The sequence below is a fragment of the Octopus bimaculoides genome, chromosome 1 (genome assembly GCF_001194135.2).
Source record: "Octopus bimaculoides isolate UCB-OBI-ISO-001 chromosome 1, ASM119413v2, whole genome shotgun sequence".
Classification (NCBI taxonomy): Eukaryota; Metazoa; Mollusca; class Cephalopoda; order Octopoda; family Octopodidae; genus Octopus; species Octopus bimaculoides.
Genome location: NC_068981.1, coordinates 124,711,667 through 124,734,166, shown reverse-complemented (window position 1 = coordinate 124,734,166; position 22,500 = coordinate 124,711,667). Strand labels below are relative to the sequence as shown.

Here is a 22,500-nt window from a genome sequence, read left to right as displayed (position 1 = left end):
TTGATAACATTAACCAGATGACACAACATTAATCCTGAACATATGGCAGAACAGTTAATTTGATAACCATACTGCTTTTAATAACATTACCTGTGATTATGATAAACAACTTTGGCTGCTAAAAATAAACTATTCATGATAATAATAATAATAATGGTGTAGTTGTCTACATTCAAGCTGGATGTCCTTTTTCATTTATTTGCTCCAGCAATGTTTTTCATATTTTATTTCTCCTATCCTCACACATGTTTGCATTTAACATCTCTTATCTACTTTCCATGAATGTCTTTCCTTTGATAAATTCAACTTTGATGCTCTTCTTTCAAATCTCTCTTAAGTAATCTTAAATCATTAACTATTTAATGATATTTTCTCTGGTTCTCTGCACCTGTAATCACTCCCAATTTGTAGCACTGTATTACTGCTGTTATACTTAATTTATAGTTTTGCAGCTACTGAGGGTTGAAAGTGGAATTGTCTTGTGAGATTGTTCAATCTGTTTCCATTTGCTTTCTGTCACTGAATGTTATATTATAATTAATCTTCAGCATGAATATGAGGTGATCACTAATCCATAGACAAATGATTTCTTTCATTCTCTGTAGAAGTCATCCACTCTTAAGGAGTTGATAGCAATACTTCTCGCTAGCTCTTTTCTTCTTTGTCTGTCTGTCTGTCTCTCTCTCTTTCATATTTATTAATATTGTTTCTCTATTTGCTTTTTTTTTTAAATATTTCAAATATACTTAGTTGTTGTGCATTGTTTTTCTTTAATGCTCTTTCAGTTGTTTTGTTTTCTTTGACATTGTTTTATTTTGCTTCATATTTTTTTTATTGTTATCAATGTTGTTGTTGTTATTATTATTATTATTATTATTATTATTATTATTATTATTTCTTGAAGGGGAACACAAAAATTCATCCCATATCATAGATTTTATTTTGTCATTGCTAACAGATAATTTTTAAAAATTGTTAAGAAATGTTTTGTTGTTAATGTTGTATAGCAAAGGAATTTTTTTTTGTGTGTGTGTCATAAGTCCTCTTACATTATAATACAGAAAGAAGGGGATGCATCGCAGCCCTCAACGTCAGAGGCCTCTGATCCTGCACGAACCACAACAACATCTGCTTCTTCATCAGCTTCCCCTGCAGTGACATCTAACACCAATGACACTCAGGTGCCCAATAACACTAGTCCAAGCGAAACTACCAGTTCTGACACCCCACAGACCATGCCCCGGTCACAGCAGTCTCCGCAACCATTGATGGAAGATGCTAAAGTTCCTGCACCATCTTCAGGTACTGTGCCGCCACAGGCTGACACTGCCACAACCAGTAAACAGCTAAGTGCTGCTTCTTCAGCTGCATCAACAACACCAATGCCATCAACGGAATCACCGATGTCAACTAATAGCGCACCTGAAAATTCAAAGGATCAGGAAGCAGCTGTATCGCCGTCACCAGCGACATCATCATTGCCCCAAGCTTCATCAGCTATCCCTTCTACAGGTCAACTCCCCAATGAGCACTCTTCTTTGCTGACAACTGTGACTGATATGGCAGCAGGCAACCAAAATCTAGATAAAAATGCTGGCGCTCTGACTACTACTAATACTACTGTTACTGCTACGTCTCATACTACTGGCGCTGCTACCACTGGCATCTCCTCAGATGACAGTGTTGCGGCTAATGCAACCAGTCAAAGCACTCCTTCCTCTGCAGTTAAACAGTTACCCCACTCTGGATTACCAGCCGGGGAAACTTCATCGCAGGTGAGAACATAGGTACAAAGTAACTTAAGTAAACAAAACAAAACAAAACTACACTTCAAACAATTGGTGATGATATAAGCAAAATATTCTATACACGCACGCACACACACACACACACACACACACACACACACACACACACACACACACACACACACACACACACACAGTTGTGTGTGTGGGTGTATTTAAACTTGTGTGTGTGCATATATTTGTACATATTTAAATGTGTGTGTGTCTGTGTGTGTGTATATATATATATATATATATATATATATATATATATATGTATATGCATGTATGTATTTGTATGGATATGTGAATATACATATGTGCATGCATGTTTATGTATTTATGTGTGTATAGATATGTAGACATGTAAGTGTGTTTGAGTGTGTAGATATGTGTGTGTGTATACACACATATATTTACATTTGTATATGTGTATGTATATTTGTTAGTATATAGTTGTGTATGTGCATACATGCATGCATCTATGTATGTGTGTATGCGTGTATATATTTCTGTATGTGAATGTAAACACATGCAGTGTGTGTGTGTGTGTGTGTGTATATATAAAACATACATATTTTATTTGCCTGTATGGCTGATATTTGCTTGCTGCTAGTGATGGTATATATATATATATATATATATATATATATATATATATATATATATATATATATATTGATTGTGTAAATCTATATGTGTGTGTATTGTGTAAGTCTATGCTTGTGCATGCATGTGTATATATACGTATATATTTGTATGGGTTTGAGTATATATATATATATATATATCTGTATTTGTATACTTATATGGATATGTAGATGCGCACGCACACACACACACACACATGAGTATTCTATTCGAGGCATTATGGAATATACTGAAAAACAGTGTGCTATTGATGGTGATAGTATTGCAGATGGACCATTAAATATATAAAAAAATAACAATGAAGAAGTTATTGAAATGTTACCTTTAAAATGTTTAATTAGTTCTAATAGTTCCAATTAAAAATTTCATTACAAAAGCTTTCAAGAAATCCTGAGAGAGTTATAGATTATGTAAGCATTTCAATGAATTGTGTGTTGCATTAGAATTGCCACACATATGGAGGTGATTAGAATCTGGGGTTATGGATTTTGTTCCATTGGGATTTAGTCAGGAATTAAATTAGGAATTGCAGTGCTTAATGTATTTTTTTTTTTTATCAGTGGCATAGTTATAACCTATTCCTTTAAATGGTACCATTTGGAAGAACTTATTCAATTATTTTAAAAGTATAGAGCACATATCTGAAGATGTGATTTGATTCAGATTTGTAAAAGCCAAATTGTACTGCCAGTGTAACATTTGTTGCAATTTGTAACTCTCTCTTGTTCTTTAGGATTAGGGTTCTTTAAAGTCTTTGAAAATGAGTTTTTAACTCAGAATATCAGGACTATTAGAAATTTTTAAGGAAACATTTCTAGATCTTTGTTATTATTGTTATTGAGATTTAAAGTTCTATCTGTATTGTTATGTCACTTTCTGTACAGGACACTGATTTTCTACACACAAGCATGATCTCTTTCTCTCTCTCTCTCTCTCTCTCTCTCTCTCTCTCTCTCTCTCTCTCTCCCTCTCTCTATCTATCTCTATCTATTTATCTATCTATCTGTGTGTGTGTGTGTGTATATATATATATATACACACACACACACATGTATAGACACACACATACATACAAACATACATACATACATATATGTGTTAGCTCTATACTTATAAGGTAGCTTCCATTTCCCCCCCTGTACTAATACTAACCCCACCAAGTCTCCCTATTTTCTTTAATTTACATAATACTAATTCTTCAAAAACTCTTAATTTAATATGTTCTCATTATTATTTCTTTTGCTGTCCCACATTACTAATCTGTTGTAGATTTTATTGAAGTTTATTTTTTATAAGGTCTTGTTTATTATTTGTGCATTATTTAAATTATATAAGTTACTCTCATTAAGCAAATTAGTTTACATATATCATTTATAGTTAAATTGTTTTCTTATTCTTAATTTACCAGTGTCATGGCAGCGTATTTGTGTTTTGAAAGTTAACCATTGTTTCTCTCATTAGTACATTTATATATTTAGACTTTTCTATTACTCTGCTTTGATTTTGTCTTGTGGAATATGACAGATAGTGGTTTTCATATTAGGTGTTGTAGCTTTCAAAAACTTTGTCATTTGAAACTATTTCTATGGTAGTAATCACTTTTTTCAGTCTTTTATCCTATTGAACTTTTTACCCTTTGTGTAGATAAAGAATTGATTCAAGTGTATATCTTCCATTCTTACAAACTGGAGATACCTTGAACAGGGAAGTTTATAAATCGAGACATTTATTCAAAAATTTTATGTTTGATCAGCTGTTGGATTTGGAAAAGAGATTGTTGGATTGTACTGGTTTGAAGTATTTAAAAAAAATTAGCAGTTTTTATTTGATTTAAATTCACAATATGATAGTTATATTCTAAATATGAAGTAACATAAATTTATTCTGAACTTTGAATAAATATCTATTTAATGAAACTTAAAGGATATGATTTCAGATATATATATATATATATATATATATATGAATGAATGAAAAATAAATCAGTAGGGTTGGCAAAATTTATAATGCCAGGCAGAATACCTGGTAGTATTTGAATTCCTCCCATCCAGGTTGGCTTTGCTTTTCATCTCTTTGATGTTAAAAAAATAAGTACCAGTTGAGTACTGGGCTTGATATGATTGACTAAACTGTTGAAAGCAATGCCCCAGCATGGCAGCATAACCAAGAAAAAGACAAAAGAAGAATAATGTAAAAATGATTGGAAGATTTTAAGATACATTTATCATTGGTGAAAGGATTAAATGTTATGGTCTCTTATTGTTATATAATTGTAAAACTTCTGTTAGTCTTAATGATTAACAAGTTTTTGTTCTAAAAGTGGAAATAATTTAAGTTAAAGCTACATTGAAAGCCATACCTAGTATTTGACACAAAGGAAATCAGGCATTTGATATTGTTTCATGGGTAAAACACAGGGTCATTGTTCGCTTCTGTAACCTCTGATCATTTTGGTTTTTCTGCAGTCCATTATGTTTGAATATATACTTTAAAACATGAAAGTAATTTGTTTCAGTTTGTAAAAGTCACTACTTGCATTAGAATTTGATAAAAGTATTTCAAATAATACATGTACATAACAAGAAAGAAGAAAGAAAAAAAACTGAAACTCTGAATATAGTCTTAATAAAAAAAGAAAGATAAAAAAAAAGCTCTAAGTATTTTTAAAATGGGAATCCAAGTCTGAAATATCAATTGTTAATATTCCAAGAATACTCGAAATTTATTGGTACCAATCATATATTATTCAAAATACCCAAAACAGTTCCTAATTTGATTTTTGATAAATTTTTTTATTGCTTTAGAAAAACCCTAATTAAGAACAAAACAGAACAAAAGCATTTCAAAGAAGAAAAAGAAAGTAGGAGGATATTTCCAAATATTAAAAAGAGAAAAAAAAAATGATGTCTTTTATTTCAGAATTGTTATAGCTTAACAGGACAACCATGAACTTTAGTGTACAACATGATCACAAAATATCTTTTATGGTGGGTTAATCATTTGAAAGGAATTGTTTTTTAGTGCTTTAAAATTTTGGAAATGTCTAAAATTCAATTTTGTCTGTAATTGATATTTCCAGAGGAATGGGTAGTAGTGGAAAGTGATTCTAAAAAAGTTATATGGAAATTTAATATTTATTATTTGTTGTCTAAAACCAATGGGAAATCAAGACATAAAAGAAGTGAGAGAAAGAGAGTGGGCAAAGCTTTTTATTTTCTTTCACTTATGAAATGGTCATTTTCTGTCATTTCCTTTGTTAATTTGTTGAAACATGAGCTCCAGCCAAGCTTGTCTACATTTGCATATAATTTTTCATAAAAATATTTTCTCTTTTAATTGTTGTTAAAATTCTATTTTAAATGGATTTTTTTAAAAAGTTTTTTCCCCTCCCATCCTTCATTTTAGGGAATTTATTCAGTCAGGTAAAATTCTCACCACTGCATATATTTTCTTAAGGTTACTTTTAATTTAGCCAAAAGGTTAAAAACTGATAATAAAAAAAGTAAAAGCTAACCAACAGAATTCAAATTTAGAACAAGTATTATTGAAATAGCTAATTGAGAACATTCAACAAAGATGCTGTAGTTAGTCACCCAACAGGTTACGACATAGTAGTGTACTGTAATCAGCCATCAATCTATATTAGTTAGTAGTATATGAAGTCTACCAATAAAATTGGTTTGGGATTTAAAGGCAGGGTGAAAAAGAATATATGGATTTGTTTCAGCTTGTTGAGAATTTAATTTTTAATGTCTTTGTGATGTTATTTAAAACTCATATGTAAAGTTTTTTTTACTCATTTCTGATAATGAAGATATTCTCTGAAAGAAGTTAACAACTGCACTGAAAAGTAATTTGGTATTTTATAAGTAATTAGTAGGGCTTTGAGTATCTTTATATTTTTTTTTACTTTAACTTATTTCTTTGTTTCATCTTTAAAAAACCTTAGATTTAATGAATATGCATAGGTAGTTCACCAGGCCACAGATAATTATATAAGTTTAATTTTTTATTTCTTAATATTTCTCACCTCCTTATTATATCATATCCCTCGTTAAGAATATCTGCTTATGCATAATTTTATTTTTTTAATGTAAACAAAAAAATGTTATCCTGCCTCTCCTCACTATGTCTATTCCCATTCATATCTATTTCTTTTGCTATACCCTTCATCCCATTTTGAAACCCTTTTTAATTATCACTATTTCAGTTTGCTTCTATCATTATCATTGTTAATCACCTTATTGCAAGCATCGCTGCTGGCTGAAAAACCTCCCACTGCGCTGCCAAGCAATACATCAAACAACAATTGCTAAACGTTTGCTGCTTATATATATATATGCCTTATTACACACTGTTTATGCAATTGTTCTGTTGTAGTTTTGTTTTGTTTTGTTTTGTTTTTAAATATTATTGTTTATGTTTCTTAATTATACTTCTTCTTTTCCTCTGGTTACTTGTTGCTAGAAATCCACTGTCTTAACCAGTTCATATTATTATAGCAACTGTGGAACTTGAGGTGACTCTCAAGGCTGGGCTATTTTGTTGAAGCAGTTTATTCACACACCCTCATGCACACACAGGAATGTCAGTTTTATATTTTTTTTAAAATTATTTCTTGAATGAAGTATTTGTTTTCAAGACAATCATTATTTTGTTCTCTAGTGACAGGAAACTTTAGCTGATACTTAGAATAATTATTGATTATTAACTTACATAGTTGTCACTAACATGTAGCCACAATATTTTCACAGACCAAGTTTTGTGACCCAAATTTCATTTAACTATGTTTGGAGAAAGCTTGTAGTTCCTGATTTCTTGTTTTCTACATTAATCTTAAATTAGCTGTGAACCTTTATTTGAAAATAAAAAAAGGAATAAACTATTAGTGAAGTCACTGTTAATTTATCTAATGCTGGGAGCATTAAAAAGTTAATGAAAATGTGGCAGTTATATTGACATATACTTGATCTAACATGGGTGTTTTTCTTTAATGTCTGTAACGTAGTTATTATATTATCAGCTAATGAAATGGTTGATGAGAGATGCAATTTCCAGATATACATGCAAGTGCTAACAACTAACAGACTGAATTCTCTGGGATGGAAGATAGTTTGGGGTTAATGTAAAAAATTCACTCTTTTTAATATTGAAGCTGTCTTTTACTTGGCCTGCAGTGACCATCTCCTTTGTTAAGACATTCCATGCTAGTGTTTTCCACTTTGACATAAATCCCTCTTGCACAGGCTTAGAAGTAAGAAGAATGCAGCACTTGATATTGATGGGGCTAGTCTAAACGATGCTAAAAGCACTTCTGTTTTAAGGTCTTACTTTATTGACTGCATTGTCTAAATTTGCTAATTTTTAATAAATTTGATGATTGTCGTTTGAAGCGAAAACTAACAATAGTTATGCTGCAAAAATGTTTTTAGAGTTGTTTTTTTTTTTTGAGTCTTTCAAAAAAGAATTTTAAAATCATGGTTGTCTTGAAAACTGCTTTTTACCATTTGTTTGCTAAAGCCATCATTGAGGTTCACTGTATGACGAAGAAAAAACTTTGCTGCTTTTGGAAGACATCGTTCTCTTCTACCTGTTTATTGGTAAACTAGTGCCTAAGCCAAACTGTAAGTACAGGAAGAATGGTGGTCTCTGGAAGTTGTAGAATTGGAAGAATTAAAATGTCTGTTGATGAGTATATGTTGATAGCAATAGTTTAATATTTAAGCATTTATTCACTGTATCTTTTTAAATGAATGTACTAGAAAAAATTGTTAAACTTGTCACAGCTTATACATGAATCATTATAATTGATATTTGTTGACATTGTTTCTTTTAACCTTATCCTTTTCACTTTCTATTTCATCATTTCGGCGTATTAAACTTTAAAGTAAAAGGTAATTGTATCTGCAGCACAGCAAATTCTGAAATGAAATGAAATGAAATATGTTTTATGTATGTGTAGCCAGGGGTATATATTCTGGGTCTGCTAGAATATATACCCCTGGTATATATTCTGCCATTTGAAAATGGCAAATTCATTATAAATATTAACATTTCTCATTAATTTAATCACAAATCTAATGGAAAAGTTTTGTTATATCCCTGCTTGAAATTTGGTGGCATTGGGTGTGACAGCACACCCAATACACCAACCATCATACACCACTATGTGTAACCCTTATCAACTACTAAGTTAGGATAAATTGATATACTAAATATAAGGATTTCTTAGAATCTTTTAAAATCTTTTAAATCCTTTAACCCTTTAAACATTTAAACCTGCCATATCTGGCCAAAATATTCTACCTGTTTTATGTTCAAACCAGCCAGATTTGGCCTCTCATGCTTACCCTACAGTGTCATTCTAAAAATAAACAATCACATCATCAAAATCTCAAAGCTACAAGATAATGCATGATTAATTCAAAACAATGTGAATAAATAAGCATGATATTTAACTGAATAATCTGAATGCTAAGGGGCTAAATAAGCACAGGTGTGGCTGTGTGGTAAGATGTTTGCTTCCAAACCACATGGTTTCAACTTCAGTCCCACAGTGTGGCACCTTGGGCAAGTGCTTTCTGATATAGTTCAAGGCCAACCAAAGCCTTGTGAATGGATTTGGTTAACAGAAACTGAAAGCCAATTGTGTGTATGTATTGCTATAGCTATAGCCACCTATATTATACTCTCTTTTACTCTTTTACTTGTTTCAGTTATTTGACTGTGGCCATGCTGGAGCACCACCTTTAGTCGAGTAAATTGACCTCAGGACTTATTCTTTGTAAGCCTAGTACTTATTCTATCAGTATCTTTTGCCGAACCACTAAGTTAAGGGGACGTAAACACACCAGCATCGGTTGTCAAGTGATGTTGGACACACACACACACACACACACACACACACACATACATACATGTAGTTGGTAAGCAAGCTACTTTCCACACAGCCACTCCTGTACCTATGTATATGTATGTGTGTCTATGTATCTTTGTGTTAATACCCCACTCCACTATTCAACAACCAGTGTTGCTTTGTTTGTGTCCCTTTAACTTAATGATTCAGTATAAGACTGATTGAAAAAGTACCAGACTTTTAAAAAAACAAAGCACTGAGGTTGATTCGTTTGACTAAGATCCTTCAAGGCAGTGCCCCAACGTGGTTACAGTCCAATGACTGAAGCAAGTAAAAGATAAAAGACATAAAATATATAACGAAGAAAAGATTTCTTAATATGTTAATACATTACACTGGCCAAAATGATTTGTGGCATTTCGTCTGTCTTTACATTCTGAGTTCAGATCCTGCTGAGGTCAACTTTACCTTTCATCCTTTCAGAGCCAATAAGTACCAGTTAAGCACTGGTGACCTTGTGCCAAAATTTGAAACCAGTATTTTTTTTTTTTCTACTCTAGGCACAAAGCCAGAAATTTTTGGGGAGGGGGCCAGTCGATTAAATTGATCCCCAGTATGCAACTGGTACTTAATTTATTGACCCCAAAAGGATGAAAGGCAAAGTCAACCTCGACGGAATTTGAACTTAGAATGTAAAGACAGACAAAATTCCACTAAGCATTTTGCCTAGTGTGCTAACATTTCTGCCAGCTCCCCACCTTCTCATAAAAGCCGGTTTCCTGGTTCCATTGGTGTATAGGTTCCCCACCTGGTTGGGACGCCAGTCTGTTGCAAGTGAGCTGCTAGATGCAGGAGGAAAGAGTGAGAGAAAGTTGTGGCGAAAGAGTCAGCAGAAGTTCGCCATTACCTTCTGCCGGAGCCACATGGAGCTTAGGTGTTTTGCTCATAAACACACACATTGACTGGTCTTAGATTCAAACCGGCAATCTCCGCTCTAACCACTAGGCCATGTGCCTCCACTTGAAACCAGTATATTAATACATTAATGCAAATTCCCACATATCTACACTTCCACCAATAAATTTGATATACTGAGACATGTGACCAGTGAAATGATGTTGCTGCCACTGAATCATCTTATCCTATGTTAATACCAAAATTAAGGTATTGACCAGTAGAAATAAGTTTCAGCAAGAATATTCTGTGGTGTTTAATTGCTTGCTTTTATTTGTGATTTAAAATCCTGTTGGGGTTGCTTGTCATCCTTTTGAGGTTGATAAAATATTTACCAATCAGTTAAATTGAGGTTGGCTGTTTGTGTTAGAAATGACAGGTGGCAGAATCATTAACACACTTGACAAAAACCCTTAGCAGAAGTTCATTTGGCTTTACATTCTAAGTTCAAATTCTGCTGAGGTCAACTTTGCCTTTCATCCTTTCAGAGTTGATAAAATAAGTAGTTTGAGCACTGGGGGTTGATGTAATTGACTTCTCTCCTCCCCTAAAGCTGTTGGCCTTGTTTCAAAATTTGAAACCATTAGCTATATTTAAAGTGGTGGATTGACAGACTAGTAAGAACATTGGAAAAAAATTCTTGCAGTATTTCTTCCAGTTCTTTACATTCTGAGTTCAGATTCTACCAAAGTTAACTTTTATTTTATCTGTCTGGGGGTCATTAAAACAAAGTACTGGAGAGTATCAATCAAATGCTGGGTCATTCATTGACTAATGCCTCCACCAAAATCTCAGGCCTTGTGCCTATATTGCAAACAATTAGTATTAGTAATATCACATTATATTCTCATGTGTAAGCTTTTGTTCTCAAATTGTAATAGTTATCTTTTTTATCTTTTACTTGTTTCAGCTTGTTGGTCGTAATTTGTTTTTTTTATTGTAACCCTTTAGCATTCAGATTACTCTGTTGAATGTAATGCTTATTTATTCACATTGTTATGAATTAATCATGTATTATTTCGCAGTTTCAAAACTTTGACAATGTGATAGTATTATTTTTTTAGAACGACATCATAGGGGGGGGGGGGTGAGAGGCTGGATCTGACTGGTTTGAACATCAAACAGGTTGACTGCTTGGGCTGGATGTGGCTGGTTTAAATGCTAAAGGGTTAAGTTTCTCTCAAGCTATTCTCTACTGGCTTAAAAAAAAGGAGGGATACTTTATACATACACAATACACAAAGAAAAGGTCCTAATATGCCTGGATGGGGCTGACCTAGAGTTAAACCACAACAAGAACAGGCATATGGGAATCTAGACACACCAGCTATTGTAAATAGCAATAAATGGTTGCAGTTAACTTGAGACACTGGTTGGTAACTTTGCCAGCCCAAATGGAGACTTATGCTGCCTGTATAAAGTGCACACACATGCACTCTCCTCACCTCTGTCCGTCTCTCTCTCTCTCTGGCATGCAGTCGTATATGTTCTTTCTTTGACACATACACATGCTCTCTTTTTCATACACACTGGCATACCTTCTTTCTTCCATACACACATGCACACTCTCTCTTTCTTTTTTTCCATACCCCTCTCATTCTCTGTCACACATGTACATGTTCTCTGTTTCTCATTTGCGCACTCACCCAAACATATGTCCTTCTCCCAACATCTCTTTCTCATTCTCACACGCCCACATACGCACTCATACTTAGACATTCTTTCTTTCCCTTCCTGTCATTTATTCATCATCTCTGTCTTTGTTTCTTTCTCTTATATACTTATCTCCCAATCAAACTAATTCTTTTAATTTCAGAATCATGATGCCTTGCTGCAGATATTCTCCATCTTTATATTGATAATTACAATTACCTTTTTCACGTTTGATATTTAAATATTGATTCTGAACAAACTTTCTGTAAAGTTTTACCATAATTTCTTTTGAAATTTGGTAGAATTCTTCAACAGTGTGAAGACATTTTGATCCAAGTGAACATATTTTTAAATATATTACATTAACAAAAACAATGTCTACATTTATTGTTACCATGTTTTATTGTTGCTCTGTAAGATGTTTCAATAGTTAAGTCAGTATTGTCTCCAAGATTTAATTGGCTGAAAAATCAACCAATAAATACATGTTGTTGCTACTATCTGGAAATTGAAATTGCTTGATATTTCAAGGGTTGGGTTTAGTTGTGCAACTCAAATTGTGCCTGTTGTCTCTTATATAAGATGTTCTTTGTACTATCTTCATTGAAATGATTTGTTGACTTGAATTTTAATTAATGCAAGGTTATTGTTATCAAACGTTTTTAACTTTTAATCTTACAACTACAAGTAGTGTTCATTATTTGAACTTACCTCTCATTGCTCTGTTGGAAAAAATGCAACTTGTACTTTTGTAATCCAGAGGAAGGACAACAATTGTTTAAGATCTGCTCTGCTCCAATGATAAAAATTTTCTTAAATAATCAACCCTTGTTAGCAAGAAAGACTCAATATGATTTGAAAAATGAAAGTTTACAAAATAGATTATAATTATATTTTCTCCACCACAAATACATTTCTTTTACTATTAATATATAGAACATGCTGATGCCCATTGAACATTCTGAATGAGAGGTCTGACTAAAACTTTTATTTAGGCCTAATTGGAATTAAATATAAGTTAAGCAAGGAAGAATAAAAAATATTCTTTCAGAAATGTGGCACAAACGAATTACAAAATCTAATCACCATCAGTGTGAGAGAACCAATTAATATCTTATTGATATCTTTTGAAATCAACCTGCTCTAGATTGCTTCATTTTCTATGATATAAAACCTTTCTTTTTTTTAACTGGTTATGTTTGAATTAAAACCTCTCATTATAATTTTAGGTAAGAACCTTTTGTCTAATCAGTTACTGTACCAAATCTGTTAAAATTCTTAATTATTTTCAAAATCAATTGAAAATCATTGAAAGTATCTTTCTTTGGAAATCTGGTCCCACAAGGTTTAATTCAAACAAAGTACTAGAAATCTGACTTGTTTTCATGATGTTTCAAAAAGTGAGTCTGTAAATTAGGGGTTAATAAGGAACCTTGCTCATGGAAATCTGAACATTGAAGTGTGTGCATGTGTGTCTATATATATACAGACACACACACACACACACACACATACATATATATATATATATATATATATATATATATATATATATATATATATATATATATACACACACATATACACACACACACACACTAGGTGCTTTCCAGGAGTTTTGAGACTTTTTTCAGGACAGACATTTTTTTTAATTTCAGAAACGTATAAAACATCAAATCTCCTTCAAACTAGGATCCTCTGGCTTCCGTGTACTTGTAGTGCTCCAGTTACTTTCTTCAAAATGGTGTCACAGCCTCCTTTATCTTCTCCTTCAGTTCGGAGAACAACCAAAAGTCACAGGGAGCAAAGTTCCGACTGTAGGGAATGTGACGGACAGTTTTTATGCCCATCTTTGTCTCGTAGTTAGTTACCCAAGCTCACAATCATGAATGAAGTCATGTGGTTCAGTGGTTAGAACAACAGGCTCCCAATCATGATGTTGTAAGTTCAATTCCAGGACTGGGCTGTGTGTTGTGTTCTTGAGCAAGGCACTTTATTTCATGTTGCTCCAGTTCCCTCAGCTGTAGAAATGAGTTGCAACATCATTGGTGCCAAGCTGTATTGGCCTTTGCCTTTCCCTCAGATAACATCAGTGGTATGGAGAGGAGAGGCTGGTATACATAAGCAACTGCTGGTCTTCCACAAACAACCTTGCCCAGTCTTTTGCCTAGGAAGGGGACTTTCTAGGTGCAATCTCATGGTCATTCGTGACTGAAGCGGGTGTCTTTACCCTTTTTTAGTTACCTGGATGGAATTGTGAACTGGTGCATTGTCTTGGTGCAGGTGCTCTGGTCTTTTGTAATATTACCTCTTCCTGTATTCCTTCAAAACCTCCACAAAATACTTGACTGATCAACAAGAGGAGCCCAGTGAATGTAGATGATACCCTTGTTAAAAAAGGGGACCATCATAAAACATCACACTGGAATTACTTTAGCTGGCCTCTTGTGCCACTGAAAAACAGATGCATAAGCAGTTATGAACATTTCACAAGTTTCTGTTGCAGTTTTGCCCAGTTTAACCCAAAATTTGATTGCACTTCCAAATGGTCTTCACATCCCAATTGTATTCTGCAAACTAGTCAGCTGTGACAAGCAGTTTTTAGCAGGTAGGGTGTGTTTAAAGTGCTGTTACAGTTGTTACTTTCAATCTGGAATAACAAAAGTTGGCAGATCTGCTTATTAGATGTATAGTAATGATAAAATTACAAAAATCTAGGACAGTTATAACTGCCTCTCCTTAACATGTTTCAAAACTTCTGGAATGCACTATGTGTGAATGTGTATATGCAAAAGGGGATTTGTGAAATGCGAGCAATTACTCAGTCAGCGCTTATGTGAATTCATAGTTAACAGAAGGGAAAACAATGAAGTAAATCTAAAATATTCTGCACAAACTGAAAATCCAGGAAATTTTTGTCAGTCACAGGGTATAACATAAAGCAAATCAGAGAATGAAGATATTAGTATCATATTTATCTGGTTGTAATCATTTTGATAACAAATTTGGAGTAGATCAATCCTTTAACATGCATTTAATGATAATTGTTTGAGGTCATAATGAAATTGCAGGATTGTGTTTAATTAATATTGCATTAAGTTCTTATACATGTTCCAGCATGTTAAACGATTTACTTACCTCAGCTGTTTTTGAATCCATCATAACCAGATAATAAATGTGATACAGCTATCTTTATCCCTTTATTTGTTATGTATGTATATATTCATATTCTTCTTTGTGCTATTGACATTTTCTAGGAAACTTTTTTTTTTCCTTTTCATGAAAGAAATCATTGATTACTGGTTAACATACATTGTTCAATCGACCATTTAATCAATTTCCAGTTTGACCAGCATAAGGAAAACTGCTATCTCTGGTTTGAAACAGCTGTCTTTCATAGTATTTAATGGTGTATGTACGTCATTGAATTTAACATCATTCTCTATTGATATTTTTACCCACTGTGCCAAGGGCTGGATGGCAAAAATACAAGTGGTATAGAGGTCACTGGTGTAGTAACAATTGATATTGCAAAAGTATGACAGTTGTCAGTAGCTTGAGACAGCATAATACTAGAGATATGTTAGTCATTTTGGTGGCAACTTTCCCTATGTTGGTCAGACTTGAAGTTGATGAAATGGTTAATAGATAGTTGAGCACTGTGTTAACCTGCAATTAATGATTTCTCTAATAAAGTTTCCTAGATAATATCAGTTGCATAAAAAGAATAATATATATTTATGTATGTATGTATGCATGGTAAAAGAAATTGTCCTGTTTTATCTTTGAGGGACAATTCATTTGTATCAGTTAGTCTTAGTGGGGAAATGATCATCACTTTTTCAGATTTTTGTTTTATCAGGAAGAGTTGTTCAGCTGTGAAACATTTGCTTTGGGGATGTGTATGGAATACCGTATTTGCCAGCATATAAGTCACAATTTTTTTTTTTTAAATATGTAAAAAATTGCCCACCATCTATTGTGGCTGTATTATGGATGGGAAATTGAGTGTTGTGGCTAGGGACCCAAATGAACACAAGTCCACGAGGTACAATAATTGTTACTAATAATAAAATATTGAAATGTCACAGTCTGTTAGCAGAAATTTATGAAAAGATTGCTTATGGTACTTTGGCAATTATGTGGAGAGGTTGCACCATTTCATTATACCTTCTTTCCCAGCATACGTAACCCATGCCTGATATGTATTTTACATTATTTAATTATCTGTTGCCTTTATCTTTTACCTTTTACTTGTTTCAGTCATTAGACTGTGGCCATGCTGACCAAAATATACACAGTTGATATGAAAGAAGATAAATCTGAAATATGGTATTCACATAACATAGTTTATATACAGAAGACCTGCCCACCACGACAGAATTGAGATCTTAAAACTAAGGTGTCATGTAGAAAGCATTGCATGGATGCTGGTGCCATGTAAAAAGCACCAAGTATACTTTGTAAAGTGGGTGGTTGGCATTAGGAAGGGCATCCAGCCATAGAAATCAAGTCAAAACAGACTAAAAGACCTGGTGTGGTCTCTGGCCTTGCCAGCCCATTAAACTGTCCAACTCATGCCAACCTGGAAAATGGACTTTAAGTGTTGATGATTATACAATAAATTTGTGGTTTCATTATATTGTTAGAGAATCATACTTTATTTTACCTTATGAAACTGTTTTAAAATATCTTTCAATGAGTGTATGATGGAACAGACAAAATTTGTTTTTATTTATTTTTGCTTTTTCACAAAATATACTTGTAAAATAGGGTCATGTCTCTCTAAGAGTACCTCTTATATGCTGGCAAACGTAGCATATAAATTCGAGAAACTATTCTATCTCAGCTGTGTAATCCTCCTGAAAAAGAAACAAATTGAAAGGTGTTAATATCTCTACAGAAAATTTGAGACCAAAAAAAAAAAAAGGAATGGGGGAAGAAAATATTACTTTTGAATATGTAATTAGTATTTATACAGAGATTAGGTATATCTCAAAGAGGAAAGAATACTAAGCAACATTGTTCTTATTTAAAAAAAAAAAATGTCTTGGAGAAATATTGACAATTTCAACCTTTTATGTTTATGCAGCTACATGAATTCTCTCATGTAGTGATTGTTTAACTGCTATCTCTTCCACAGATTTTTATAGCACTTCTTGTGTTGCTGTTTAAGACATATTATGAACTGTTCTCATATTTTTTTTTATTTCCCCCCACTCTGTTGCTAGAAACCAGTAGAGGTACCAATTGGACTGGTCTTGCGATTAAGGTTAGTGCATTATTCTACATGTTTCCAATTTTAAAAAAATATTGTTATTCTTTTCTTGTTCATGGTTTCATGCTGTATATTTTGTTCTTTTTCTAATAACGCAGTGAATTTTAAAAAAACTCAGTTCTTTATTCTTTTGGCTACATTCAACTATCTCACTTGTCATGTGTTGTCTTAACTTCAAACAATTTCAATAACTTATTACTATATTGTAGTAATATGGTAAAATCTGGCATTCAAGGAAACTGGTATGGTTGGTATTCAAGTAATACACTTTCTATAACTCGGTCTTTGATCTTTCCACTATAAAAGAAATGTAACTTAAAACAGGTAACAAATCTGTAATGAGAAAGAATTTAAATTTAAAAAAGATTTTTTAATAAAAAAAAGTAGCAAACAATAATTGTTTGTGTGTTTGTGTATGCTTGTATTAGCAAATGTGACTGTTAAAATACTGTAATGTTATAGTTTCATCTTGTGCATTATTTAAGTGACCAAATTTGTTGCTCCATGAAAAATGTTGGTTAAGATATTCTTTTATGTTTATCATTTATTTTATACAGACCCATCTAACTATCTTCAATCATCTGTATACATCTAGGTTGTGACTCACTATAAAGCTAATACTATTTTGTCTTATTTCACCTGTCCAATCCAGACAAATGCAAAATACAGCAAAGTTAAAATAGCTAAATCTTTTATGCCTTCTTGCTGAAACTGTATTAGTTGGCATGCTCATTTTCACTATTTCAATACTGGAATACATATAGTCCAGATATCAATCAGAATACCAATGTAATTTAGTTGTTACCCTATTTTCTATACCAGTGATTTCCAATGTTGGGCACACATCCCAGCGATGGACCTTTGGAATATTGTGGTGGAGTATGGAATCTAAATTTTTTTCCTTTTTTAGTGGGACATGGAAGTGTGAAAATCTTTTTTTTTTTTTTTTCGCAACAAACATACGAACACCTATAATTTTTTTCTAGCCACTGGTGAGACATACATTTTTCTGGAAAGTTATAGTGGGGTTGGAAAATACTTCTTTATTCAATGAAGCACTGTTTTCTAGAATATATATACTGGACAGGCAGATCTCATTAGCTAGAGGGTGTGTGTTTGGGGGAACTACCCTTCTAGGAGAAGGAAAAATCCCAGTTCCAAACCTCCACTGCCTTGCAGCCATACCTGACTTATATAGAAAAGGCTTCAGGAGTAAACCTTGGGGAAAAAAATCAGGAGTTGGAGCCCCTGAGGCAGTTTGATATTATCTACAACCTTATTCTGGCAAGTTGTGTGATGACAGTGGTGCCAAATTGCAATGGCCATGCTGTTCCTTTGGATCCATCAGCAACGTAGAGAGTGGGGACATGCTGCATGGACACAGCTTGTCTTCTATACCATAATACTACCCAGGCACATCAAAAAATCTATCAAATCATTCAGTGAAGAAACTAGATTTTCAGCATTGTGTGTGTGTGTGTTAATAACAATAGTAATTTTGTTCAAAGATTTAATTATATATTTGTTTATTTACAGAAATGAGAAAAGAGTTCTAAATGACATCAAATTTGATTTTACGCCAGGACAAGGTATTCCAATGACTAAATTCTTTTCTCAGAAAATAATCGGTCTTCCGAATGTGCTTAGTCTGTCCTACTTTACCTAAGTCTTGAAAATAATATCATATTCTCAAGGGACCCTTATCTACTTCATTATCCGGCTCATAATAAATGTTAGTTAAAACTTAACAGCAGTAGACATGAGTGAGGTAGTGGAGAAAATGGATTAAAGAGATTACTAGACTTAATTTCAAGAAATCATTATTAATCTGTAACAGTGGTACAATGTCAGGTATTGTCATTTAAATTGACGCTGCTACTTGACTGATGATACATCTTATTGATTTATTGATGCTACTACTTGACTGGTGATATAGTTTATTGACTCCAGAAGCATGAATGGCACAGTTGACCTCAACAGGACTTGGCCTCAAGAAATATTAGTAACAATTAGAAAACATAGCAGGGTAAGAAAGCCTTACTGAGTTTAGATTCATGCCTCACTACTCAGGTTTGTGTGTATCCTTGTCTTGACATCATGGGATGGTTGTAAATCAGTGATTCCCAAAGTGGGTGGTACTACCCCTCTGGGGGCAGTGAAAAGATCCAGGGGGCATTGAAGAAAAATGAGGTGATAACGGGGTGACTGAAACGGGGCAATGAGTGTAAAAAAATATGCAGAATAAAGGGTTAATTACGTTAAGTTTTTATTTGTGAAATACTGTTTTGAATTTGCTGCAGATAATGGTCTATGTCTGTGATGGTAAGTTGGGGGTGGGGTGCACTAGGAATATTACCTTAGAATCAATGAACATCACCATCATACAAGCAATGATGTTTGTTTCCACTCTTCTGTGGAGAACACTTCTGGCCAAGGTGAAATATTCCTTGCTTGGTAACAAGTGTAGCTTGGTGACAGAAGGGGTATTTGTAGAAAAGCTGACCTGTGCAAGCATAGAAAAAGTGGACATTAAAACAATGATGATGGAAACTGTATGTGGTGGTTAACACTTGGGACATGGAAAATTAGAGTTTTGTTGAAAGCATGAATTTTAGTGACGTAGGTGAAATGGCGGGTAGAAAGATTCTGCCAAGTTATTGGAGTCCCTCTTTGTAAAATACCAGTTCTGTTGTAATTTTTGAAGTGGAAAAAAATTGAGAGGTGCCAGGGTGATGGAATTTGGTTGTGGGGATGTGTCTGAGCTGGGTCAGAGGAGAAACATATTTACTATGTGATAATCAACCACATAGAACTAGTGGAGTTCTGATGATCTTGCTGACTTGTTCTAAATCAATGTTCCCTCTAATCTACATAGCTGAGCAGCTGCACACTCATTGAATATATGTGGCTTGCATCAAAATGCTTCTAGTCACTTTATTTTACAAACATTTGCTTGATGAGTTGCATGAAAGTGCTGCATAGTAGATTTGGACTTAAAATATTTGTTTGCTCAAAATATTTAATGATTTAACATTTAAACCAGCCATATCTGGCCAAAATATTCTGTTTTATGTTCAAATTGGCTGCACCTGGCCCCTGACACCAATCCTACAATATCATAGTAAAAATTAACATTTACTTCATCTCAAAGTTACAAGATAATGCTTGATTAATTCAAAACAAATGTGAATAAATAAGCATTACTTTTGACAGAATAATCTGAATGCTAAAGGGTTAAGTTTTGCTCAGTGATTGGGAAAAATTACCGGGAACATTGACTAAAAGATATTGGGCGTGTGGCAGGGGTTGAAGGTGTTGTTTTTATTCGTTGAAGAATGATGAGATTTTCCAATGGGTGCATACCTGTGGCTGTTAGGCACCCGGTACACACTGTGGAGTGGTTTGCATTAGGAAGGGCATCCAGATGTAGAAACAAACTGGAGTCAGATGCAGCTCTCCGGCTTACCAGTTTCAAGTCAAACTGTCCATCCCATGCCAGCATGGAAAATGTACACCAAACAATGATGGTGCATAGGTACAGGTTTAGCTGTGTGGTTAAGAAGCTTGATTTGCAACCATGTGGTTTCAGGTACAGTCCACTCTGCGTCTCCTTGGGCAAGTGTCTTTTACTATAGCTTTGGGCTGGCCATTGCCTTGTAAGTTAATTTGATTGGCAGACACTATGTGGAAACCCATTGTGTGTGTTTGTGTTCCCCCTATGCTTGACAACCAGTGTTGGTTTATGTCCCCATAACTTAGTGATTCAGCAAAGAGCATGATAGAATAAGTATCACACAAAATAAGTGCCAGGAACAATTTGTTTGACTAAAAACCCCTCAAGGTGGTGCCTCAGCATGGCCTTAGTCCAATGACAGAAACAAGTAAAAGGTATTGAATTTAGTTTGTAGTTAAAGCTGTTCAAGCTGATTATTAAATTAATGCATTGAATAAGTTGGAACAGCTGCCTTTGCATTCAGTAATTCCAAATTGTATGTTAAATAGAAAATCGAAAAGACAGTGTGTTGAAATTCTGTCTGAAACAGCTTTCATACATTGAATGATAGAAACTGAATAAATATAGTGGAGAGTGTCTTTTGTTTATTTTTCATATAATATTTTATAACTGATAGGTTGTGACTGTTGGCATTTCTAATATCTTTCTCATATTTTAACATAATCACATCAACCTCATTAAATGGAGAGGACAATTGAAATCTACAGATGTTACTTAGAATATATTTTTAAAAACAGAGCCTTGTGAGTGAATCTGGTAAATGGAAACAAGGTGGCGAGCTGGCAGAAACGTTAGCACACCGGGCGAAATGCTTAGCGGTATTTCGTCTGCCGTTACGTTCTGAGTTCAAATTCCGCCAAGGTCGACTTTGCCTTTCATCCTTTCAGGGTCGATAAATAAAGTACCAGTTACGCACTAGGGTCGATGTAATCAACTTAATCCCTTTGTCTGTCCTTGTTTGTCTCCTCTATGTTTAGCTCCTTGTGGGCAGTAAAGAAATAGGAAACTGAAAAAAGTCTGTACATATATATATATGTGTGTGTGTGTGTGTGTTTATATGCTTGTATGTTGTTGTCTCCTTGCCTTGACTTCACATGATAGTTGTAAATAAGTGTCATCACCATTGTCCTTCATTTCCAGTATTCTGTGAAATCATGTCTGGCCATGAGGAAATACTACGTTGCTTGGAAATAGAAAGGGTATCCAGTAATAGAAAATCCTCCTCAACAAATTCTGTCTGATCCATGCAATCATTGAAAGTGGCTGTTGATGTGATTCTTCCAAAAAATTAACAGATTTGGAATATGGGTGCTTGTGTACATAAAAGCACCCATGCAGATGCTATGTAACAGCGCCTGTGCTGGTCCCACATAACAGCACCCATGCTAGTCCTACATAAAAGCACCCAATGCACTCTGTAAGATGGTTGGTGTTAGTAAGGGCATCCATCCATAGAAACCATGCTAAAACAGACAAATGAAGCCTGGGCAGCTCCCCAGTTTCGGTCAAAAAATCCAACCCATGTCAGTATGGAGAACAGATGTTAACCCTTTCGTTACTATATTTCTGGCCAAAATACACCCCTCATGAGTTTCAATTAAATTCTAAAATAATCATGAATTTAGACTAGTCTCATTAAACACCTGTAACTTTTTTATTTATCAACATATTAATGTGATATTTGGAACATAATTAAAGAAAGGGTTCTTAATCAATTCTATTGCATAATTTTTGTCTCTAAGTTCTCCACGTACTGGGTGGGGGGGTACTGCTAGTGTCTCTCACATGTAAATATTGGTTCAGCTTC

At 33.8% G+C, this 22,500-nt stretch overlaps 1 protein-coding gene across 7 annotated transcripts in view; it reads left to right on the top strand.

Annotated features, from left to right (window-relative positions):
- LOC106879265 (serine/threonine-protein kinase OSR1) overlaps positions 1 to 22,500 on the top strand; it is a 229,606-nt gene that overhangs the window by 194,758 nt on the left and 12,348 nt on the right. For 5 of the 7 annotated variants that reach the window (XM_052970006.1, XM_052969990.1, XM_052969999.1 and 2 more), the window contains 3 exons: positions 1,062 to 1,775; positions 17,133 to 17,173; positions 18,716 to 18,768. In XM_052970006.1, the coding sequence (XP_052825966.1) occupies positions 1,062 to 1,775; positions 17,133 to 17,173; positions 18,716 to 18,768 (808 nt within the window). The remainder of the gene's footprint in view (positions 1 to 1,061; positions 1,776 to 17,132; positions 17,174 to 18,715; positions 18,769 to 22,500) is intronic. The other 2 variants (XM_052970009.1, XM_052970011.1) reach the window with 1 other exon arrangement.